The sequence below is a fragment of the Gadus morhua genome, chromosome 14 (assembly GCF_902167405.1).
Source record: "Gadus morhua chromosome 14, gadMor3.0, whole genome shotgun sequence".
Taxonomy (NCBI): domain Eukaryota; kingdom Metazoa; phylum Chordata; class Actinopteri; order Gadiformes; family Gadidae; genus Gadus; species Gadus morhua.
Window position 1 is genome coordinate 19,977,540 of NC_044061.1, and position 9,475 is coordinate 19,987,014.

A 9,475-nucleotide genomic window follows, 5' to 3' on the forward strand; every position below is an offset into this window, starting at 1 on the left:
CATAGTGTTATGCAGCATTGTAAGAATAACCTAACAGTGTTTTATTTTATTGTTCCTATTCTGGGTGACAATGATTCAATGTGTTCAGGTCAAGCTGCCCCTGTGATCACAGGGTAGGTTGCGATGGAAGAGGGTGAAACAAAGACAGGGAATCTACGACAACAAAGAGAAAACACATAGAATCGAAAACAAGTGACAGAAGTTAGGGAATGTTCATCCTCAATAGCAAAGGTTGACACAGTGTAACAAGAATCAGTGACACATGGGAACAAGGGGAGAGAACAAGGAGAACACAATGTTTTTAACTAAGATAGACCCTGATTTAAATGAGCTGATCAGTTAAAAGAGTATGAGCTAATCTTTGTTTTTCCTGTAACAGGCCCGCAGTGAGTCGATTGATTCTCTTCTATGCCATTGGTTACTATGACTTTGAGAACTTTAATATAATCTAAACAGTGTGTTGTATTTCAGGTCTAGCTTATAGCCTTACCTATAGCCGTTTTAAATGGTGAATCTCAAAGTTAAACCAGAAAACTTGGGATTTGTGTGAAGTTCCAGCATGATTGTTAAAAACTCTTTATTTAATCGTGGCAAATATAAATTTATGAGATAGACGTGAGTATTCTCAGTTTGTTTTGGAAGGTTTTGCTGTGACCAACATCTGAATCAACAAAGTTATTTAAAGTATATTTAAAAATCAAAGGGATCCTCAGACAGCAAACACAACTGAACCAACAAGAAGATTTTATTCCATTGTTTATTAAACAAATAACATAGGCTATACCATTGTTAATTAAAATAAAGCTTTCCACTGTAACCTGGTTTTTAAAACAACAATGTGTTTTTGAGGAAGAGAACAAAACATCAAGAACAGCCTCTGAGTCTTCACTATAAACCATACTTTTCCAACCAGAAATTCTTCAATAAAGCCATTTTAATAATGCCCATTCCTTGGAGATTTGCTGTTGGGTTACAGGGGCTTCCTCCAGACAGAGAGGTCTGTTTTCAGATTATCTGGTTTTCTTATGAAAAAGCGAATATTCTCAGGCTTCTAGTCATGATTTGGGGCGACTCCGTCTGGGCTCCTGCTAATCCAGTTGCACACCATTATGCGAACACGCTGGCAAATGAACGTATGAACTCATTAAACCATAGACCCAGGATAAACGTACCGCAGACCGAGCGACCAACACCACCATGAAAGCACCATCAGATGAACGATATAATTTTACACATTATTACACAATTGAGCAGGAACATTTACGTTTTACTATGTATAGAAGTCATTTTAGTCAAACATTTTCACATTATTTAAGCTTTTCGGAGAATAGATAAATTTCTTAATTTGATTTATTATTTTGCAGTGGTATTTCCATTAAAATATTTTATCATAATGATGATGAATTGAAATGATGCCAAACAAATATCTAACGGGGTTATAGGTAAAACTGTAGAGTGGAGCTAGCGTTAAAGAAAAAACTAAAGACATAACAATATGCATTGTTACTCTGTAGGTGGCGCTGTGAGCTCTCGTAAGATCTGACCCACCTGCGCAAAGTATCCAACCAGATAAACACTCTGCGGCCCCTTCTACTGTATGTCACTAGTCTAATATTATAATTGATATTTTACTTACTACATTATCTTTATCATATTATTCATTCTAATTATCTTGAATTCAATAATAAAGCAAGGATAGCCAATTCATTTTAGAAGCATTTATTGTCATATATTTCTGGAAATAACTTAAACATCCCGACAGCAATAACTAAATTAAATGCTCTGAGAAAAAACAGAAACAGTGTCCGCCTCTTACTGTCCAATCATTTGATTAGTCCCTAATGAAATAATTGGCTGTCTTACCAATCTGTCTACCAATGATGCGCTGGCTCCTCACCCCAGTCAGTGCTCTCTGCTGAACTGTCCTCCAGCGGTTTTCAGGCAGTGGGGGGAGGGGGGGGGGGGGGGGGCTGGAGGAAGGCTTGAAGGACGTGGTGGTTTTTTTCTGTTGAATTGTTTCAACCTCAAGCTAACTCTGGCTGGTTTCTCCAAAGTTGCCTACCCCATGCCAAAGATCCTGCTTGCTCAAAAATTCTATCACTAAATTTGATTGCTCGTTGATAAGCCTCCCTCATTGATTGACTTGCAAATAACCATGTTTATCCATGGGAGTCGTGGACTGTTGCTCGCCGTTTTAGGACCTCGCCCCCTTGCTGGCACCAGGGCCGGGGGAGAGTTGTGAACGCTGGCTAGCCAGTCCAACTGGCTACTGATTGAACACCAGCTCCCCCTCCGCCTCCCACACTCTGTCTGTTGACACCTTAGAATCACACCACCCAGCCAACAGTATCTCATTATCTTATCAGAGAACTACGGGGGCTGGATAGCTGTAGCAGCCAGGCCAGGTTCCTACTCCCAGTCCATCCATTTAGCCATTAGTGGCTAAATGGATGGATGGAAGGATGAAGTGAAGCAAGTAGAACATGATGGCAACATTTTAGATTCAATAATTCAATCTATGAACACTTAGTCAATCAATGAAGGAGGATAGAAAGCTGATTGAATCTCAGTCCTCTAAGCTGCTTCAACTTAAGGTTGTGAGATGACGGGCTACCAATCCAATCATGCCACAACCAATAACCAGCACGGATACAACATTGCTTCTATCCTGTTAAGCTACATTCTGAATAAATGTTTCTCTGATAGAGAATATGGTGAAAAAGGACATGTAAGATATTATCATTTTAGACCTGGTTCTATTCGGTTTCAATGGAACACATTTGAAACAATTTTCTTATTTTTAATTGCCAAAATAAAGCTTGAATTGATTTCATACCTAGAGGCTAGCTCTACTAATACACCTTCTTTTTTACTTAAAAACAGCAGCTGTGGCCGGTGTGTGTGTGTGTGTGTGTGTGTGTGTGTGTGTGTGTGTGTGTGTGTGTGTGTGTGTGTGTGTGTGTGTGTGTGTGTGTGTGTGTGTGTGTGTGTGTGTGTGTGTGTGTGTGTGTGCGCCTGTGGCTATTTTGTTGCTATTAGTGGGTGGTAGGGGTACTGCAGGGGGGCTCTAGCTTTTCTACTTTGGGTGTCTTCTGTGCTTGCAGCAGTTTGCGAACATTGAAAATTAAGACTCATAAGCAATAATCGCTGTCAACTAGGCAGCACCCGCTGTTCTCCATTTATTCACATTAGTGTTTGATGGGATTCTCATGAGGGCGCTACCTCCCATAGGCAATCCTTTCCAAGGCTGATTGAATCAAGAACAGTGGGAAATACGGTCCTCGTTCAGTCCTGAATCTAGATGTGTTGTCTTTACTCTGTTCTGTATTTTGTGCCCACGCTACAAAGCATAGTAGGTGTAAGCTTAGCTTGCCTTATGCTCTTTAGTTAGTTGGTTTATTTGTAGCTGTATTGTTATTTGTACCAAAAGATGTAGAAGTGACTGATCTAGGCTCTACTGCTGATAATAAAAGGCCTCAGGAAAGACTTGGAAAATAACACGATTGGGTGCTGTCTGCACACTTGATGTTTCCTTTAGTACTTCTTGCACCAAGTTTGAGTTTCCCAAAATGTAGCATTTTGGTTGTTTTGCATCTTGTTGTGTTTTAGCCTGTGCTGGGCTGCCCTCTTGGCCAGGTCACCCTTGAAAAATAGAGTTCTAATCTGCTTGTACTCAACCTGGATAAATAAAGGCAACAATTATTGACTGAATATTTTACCTTCATTAATTAGGATGCGTGTTAGTTCTATAGTTAATTAGCTGGTTGGGTTGCTTTCTTAATTACTACATTTTATTTAGTGCCCTACTAACTAGTCCTTGTGCAATGGGCTGGTTCCTATAATAACTGCCTTGTATACACTGATGACATCATTCACATTCTGTTACAGACACGGAAGGAAGAGCCGGAGTCTGTCTCAGTCTACACACCAAAGCGTCTCGAATTACCCTGCAGCATGAACCAAGGGAATGCAAGGAAGACATGCTCATATTGTCTTCACTGTGTGACTGAATGGCTCTTATTCACCTTGGTTCTAAACGCTAGCTGGGTGGGGGGAGACTCATTTAGTTCCTTCCCCCCACCCAGCTAGTGTTAGAACCAAGGTGGTCGCCATAGGTGATGAAGGCCTATATTTCCCCTCCCCCCATCACCTCCTCTGCAAGCCACATTTCTTGACACGGCGTGAGTTAATGCTCCATCTGTTAGCCGGTGGAGTGCTGGATTGCAGAAACGGTTGGGTGTTGACACGGCTGTGTCCCCTCTATGCCGTTTGCAGTCTTTGGTGAGTTACTATGACAACAACCAATAGCCTTGGATACCTATCTTGATCCGGAGGAGAGAGAAGATGAAGATGGTCATGATGACGAGAATGATTAGGATTTCCCTATTAATGCCCTCGACCTAATTTGGAGTGTTATGTTTTTTCTCAAATGTTATTACATCGTCTCTCTCTCTTTCTTTCTTTGCCTTGTTCTTTCTTTCTTTCTCTCTGTCGTTACATTCATGGGTTAATTTTTGTTCATCTGTTGGGGCATATTTGTGGTTCATTTTAGTAAGGGTTAAGGTTGGGGTTAGGTTTATGGTAAGTTCATTTCTATGTCATGAAACACATTAATAGTGGACGGAAAATGTTTCACTGAGACGTAACAAAAAAGATAATGAAATACCCAAACGATATGGCCAGTCTATTCTATTGTTAGTCTATGAGTTGTTGTGGGTGAGGCGTGATCCCCCCACCCACACTCACTGTGTAAGGCTCTTTGAGTTTGCTATATCAATGCAGTAGATTATTATTACTATTATTATAAGTCGGTACATTGATTGACAGTCTTCTCTGAGGATTGATAGCTTATGACTGAGAGGTTGTTGGAACGCCAGTAATCATTCTTGCTGTAAACTTTGTTCACTCCATGAGGTATACGCAAGCAAACATTGAAGTAAGCGCACTTCTGATGGAAGTTTTTAAAAGAGCTACATCTAGTTCATTTGACAACATTTGAAAACAATTAACTTGCTTAAATTAGGTCTAAGTTTAAGTAAGAGTCTAAGTTTCAACATATTTTACACTCATACAACTCTTTAATTTTGTACATGTGTCTGACACTGCCAAAGCAGTGTAGAGTGACATCAATTATAAAATGGTTTGGTTCCAACTTCCAAAGGATTCTAGAATCTGTCCTACAAAATTACTTTTAGTGGCTTGGGACTGACTTCACTATAATAGAATAGTGGTTTTGTAATAAAATCCTGGATGACATACTCATCTAGATGATCTAGATGAATATGTGTTATTATCATCCCTTAGAGCACTCTCTCTCTTTCTCAATCTCTCTCTCTCTCTCTCGCTCTATGTCTTGACCCCATAGGTTACACACATAGCAGTAATGCCAGCAAAGAAACTTACAACTAATAACATTAGCAGGGATCACAGTGTGGCCCCTGGCACCTGTCCTGTCCTTTTCCCTTAAAATACACCGACTATTTTAGGCTTGTTCTTGCGTCATTAGACCAGTATCATGTTACCAATATGCTTGACCCTTGTACCGACCAGATTGGGTGGTGATTTAGGGAAAGTCCTTTGCCTAATCTGCCACAACCTTTTTATGGAATAGTAGACCGCTCCTAGGAATGTCAAGTTTAAAAATAAACCACAGGTGGGACAGAAGTCTGTCTAGGAATGGCCCAAGGCCCAGATGAATAGTCCATCAATATTCATCTCCATATTAATGATCGATTAATAGCAATCCAGAATGCTTTCATCATCTCAATCAGCTTACAGAGAGCATTTTAATCGTTCTACGCATTACAAACTCACTGATGCTTTTCATCATTTTATTATCATAAATATACTCCATCATATGTACATTATCTGACACAAAACTGTATTTACAAACCATCTATTCTCACCTTCGTGATGCCCCTATACATTCAATACTGTTCATATGAAGCCCAGCAAATGAACCCCAGCAGGTGCCGAGTGGCGAGTTCCGTGATGGTCAAAGTCCTGGTCAACATTCTCTGTACGTCCCACAGAGTGGGTCTACTATGCAGTAGTCATTGTGATATTCCAATCTTGTGTCATTAACTGTGACTTTATCAACATCACCTGACCATGAGTTGTCTAATGGCCATCTAGTTTGGAAATAGTTGTACTTAGAAATGACTAAATTTACGACGGAAGAAATCAGGACATCAAATGGACTACTCCACTAGCATCAGTAGGCTATATTTACGCATGAGCTTTTGGCCTAATCCACTTGGATTAGGAGTCAGTAGCAACGTTATTCACTTCAACCCGACGCTGTCACATCATTTGGCGTCAGTGGACTCTTACAACATCGCCTTTCAAAACGTGCTTCGATTTAGCGCCAAAAGTCTTCGCGCGGTCAAATCCCCTTTCCAATTTTGGTGTCGCCTAATTTTTTCTAAACTAACATAGTAGTGTCCATCCTCAGAGCCCAGAAAAATAACATTCAGATAGCAACCATGAAAATAAACCTCTTCCATCGTGTTTCCGCACATTTTTTTCTAGGAAGCACCTTTGGAAAAGCTCTAGCTCTGATACCGGTGCCACGTTGCCACGGTGCCAGGGCCAGCCTCGTTCCAATGTTTGTTGGTAGTCCTGACACACATCAGGACATGCTGACGACCAGATACCCCAGCACCCCCGCAACAAATAGAATCACCAGGAAGATGAGGATCGCGCAGAAGGACCCGGAGCCGGCCTCTCTCTCTCCCCCCTCGTCCTCCTTGGGCTCCTCTTCGCAGATGGAGATCACCCCGACCGAGGAGTTGCCCACGCTCATGTTGGATTTGAGCTCCGCGCCCGGCTCCTGCTTGGCCTCCACCGCCCACGGCGCCACCTGCACCTTCATCTCCATCTCCTCCATCATCTGGCTCACCTGGGTGATCTCAGTGCGGAGCTCCCTCAGGTCCGCCGTGTCCACGTTGCTGTCCGCCTCGTACTTCATGTTCTGCACGCTCATGGCCCGCGCGGCCACCGTAGTGGTGCTGCCGGTCATCCCCGTGGCGATCAGGTGCCTGGTGGGCAGCTTGAGCGGGAAGTCCTGCCCGATCTCCAGGGACCTCTTCATGTCCACCTCCAGCAGGTCCATGTTGCTGGAGAACAGCACCCACAGGCGCTCGTACTCGGCGCGGTCGTCCTTGCTGATGGTCTTGTCCTTCAGCAGGGCGGTCAGCTTGGTCCGGTTGGCCGCGGCCAGCTCCTGGGCCTTCCTGCGGGTCTTCCTCAGCTCCTCACGGAGGTTCTGCGAGTCCGACGTGCTGCCCAGGGCGATGACCAGATGCCGGTAGCAAGCGGTCACTTTGTTCAGGGCGTCCAGCATGGTTTTGCATTCGTCTTTCCCCATTGTTGTCCCCCACGGAAGAAAAATAAAAAAAAAAGTTGTTGAAAAAATAAATCAAAACAGAAGGCAGCAGAAGCGAAGCGATGGGTCACCCTCGTACCCCTACGTTTGTCCAGGCGTCAGGATGGATGGGGTTTGTGTTTAGTTTCCTGCGGATGCACACGGCCGGCTTCACAGACTCTCCACTCTCCCCGCTCTGGTCACGACGGATTCCTCTCTGTCCATCATGGTCTCTGCCGCCAGCGAGCAAACGGCGATCGGCTTAGAAACTAATGCGTCTCTAAACGGCTTTGAGCTCATGTAGTATACCTTGCGCTTTCCTCCGGCGAAACCAACACCGCCTCCCAAAGCACCTCTTTTACTGATGGATGAACGATGAGTGTGAAGACCCGCTTATCAAACACACTTTAAAACCGACTGCACATCTGCATCAAAGCACCACACACACACAGGCACACACACACTCTCTCTCTCTCTCTCTCTCTCTCTCTCTCTCTCTCTCTCTCTCTCTCTCTCTCTCTCTCTCTCTCTCTCTCTCTCTCTCTCTCTCTCTCTCTCTCTCTCTCTCTCTCACTCACGAACACACACATCTCCCTCACTCCAGCTACAGGTGTCGCAACATCCGAGAAGAGGATATCTCTCCTTCTGGCTCGTCAATACGATACACTTATGTTTTGTTTACCGATTATAAAAGAAGACTAGGCAGCTGTCAACGCCGATAAACCATGGGAAATAAGCAATCAGATATTCATCTGAGAACAAACAAAGCAAATCCACGCTGAGGTTCCGGGGCGTCATGATGGAGAGGAGAATAAAGCATGTAATGTCCGCCCTGGTTTTCCTTTATCTCCAGAATAGAGGAGCTGTCCATGACCATTTCCATCACAACCACCACTGTATGATAGTGCTGGAGTTGCTGTTGTAATTGGTGTGGTTTCCCTCTCAATCCAATCCAGTTTCAGTTTATGTTTCACTAAGCGTCTTTTATAGGACATTAAAAAATATGTAGGCCTAGGCCTATATATTTTAGGGTTGTAATATTCGGTTTTATTATGTTAGAGAATTAAAGGATAGTCATAACAATTTTTTCCAGTATTGAAGTTTTGGCACAGCACTTTGATTTCTAATGATTGATTATGATTGATTATTATGGGGTAATTATTTGTGACATGCCTATCACTTATTGTAGAACTACAATTTAGTGTGTTTTCAGCTCAGTATATAGTCGTTAGATTCTAGTTCCAGAGCAATAGTGATATAGCCTATTTGATAGGCCTACATAAAATGGAACATTTAACTAGATCAGTGCAAGCTGTGATTGATTACATTCAAATTGAACGGGCAACTTTAAGTCATGCTGCTTTATGTATATTTTTCCTATAGTTTACTTTTGATTTATGAGGAATATAATACTGAGTAATATTGTGGTTTTAGTAGGCTAATAAATTATTATAAATAATAAATAACTAATAAGATACATTTATATTTCAACAGGCTTTTGATGATAAAAGTATATTTAGAAACAGCTGCATATTCCCTAAACAGCCGTAACGTAACGTTTGGTGCCATGAAGCAGAAGTCACGCAGGGAGCGGGTTTGCTTGTTCGTACCGTTTGCATTATTCAGGCGTAGTGGCTCCTTCAGATGGCTGATGCACGAGAGGACCCTGGGAAATTCAGGAGCAAAAATCGTCTTTTTCTAACATACCCACCGTTTATCATCTCCTGCCTTTCAAAAGGGGATGGCGAAGAAGAGGTTGATTGCCAATGACACGATTAGTTTCCTTTGACGAATCATTAAATATTTCAGCCATAGTTTGCAGTGTTCGTTGGGTGCTTAGTTAGCCTCACAAATGATACAACCCAGATCGTCAAAAACAAAGTAAAAAATGTATTTCCCAATGCTACACTACAGCAGTCCTTGATCGTGCATTGGACATCCAACATCGTCTCAACAACAACAACAACTGTGTGACGTCACACAGAACAAGTCGAATGCAGCTTATTAAAAGAAAGCATAACAATTGGAAATCGCAGCGTCAAGCCACAAGGAACCCTTCCCTTTTGGGAACAGGAGCATTTGAATTTTAGTTATTGTGTTGGTAGTAAT

The 9,475-nt window shown here is 42.5% G+C and overlaps 1 protein-coding gene across 1 annotated transcript; it reads right to left on the reverse strand.

Moving 5' to 3' along the window:
• Positions 1-5,814: 5,814 nt before the first annotated feature.
• On the reverse strand, positions 5,815-7,846 carry LOC115559307 (regulator of G-protein signaling 9-binding protein). The gene has a single exon (XM_030378118.1). The coding sequence runs from the start codon at positions 7,367-7,369 to the stop codon at positions 6,632-6,634; it is 738 nt and encodes a 245-aa protein (XP_030233978.1). The 5' UTR covers positions 7,370-7,846; the 3' UTR covers positions 5,815-6,631.
• Positions 7,847-9,475: the final 1,629 nt, after the last annotated feature.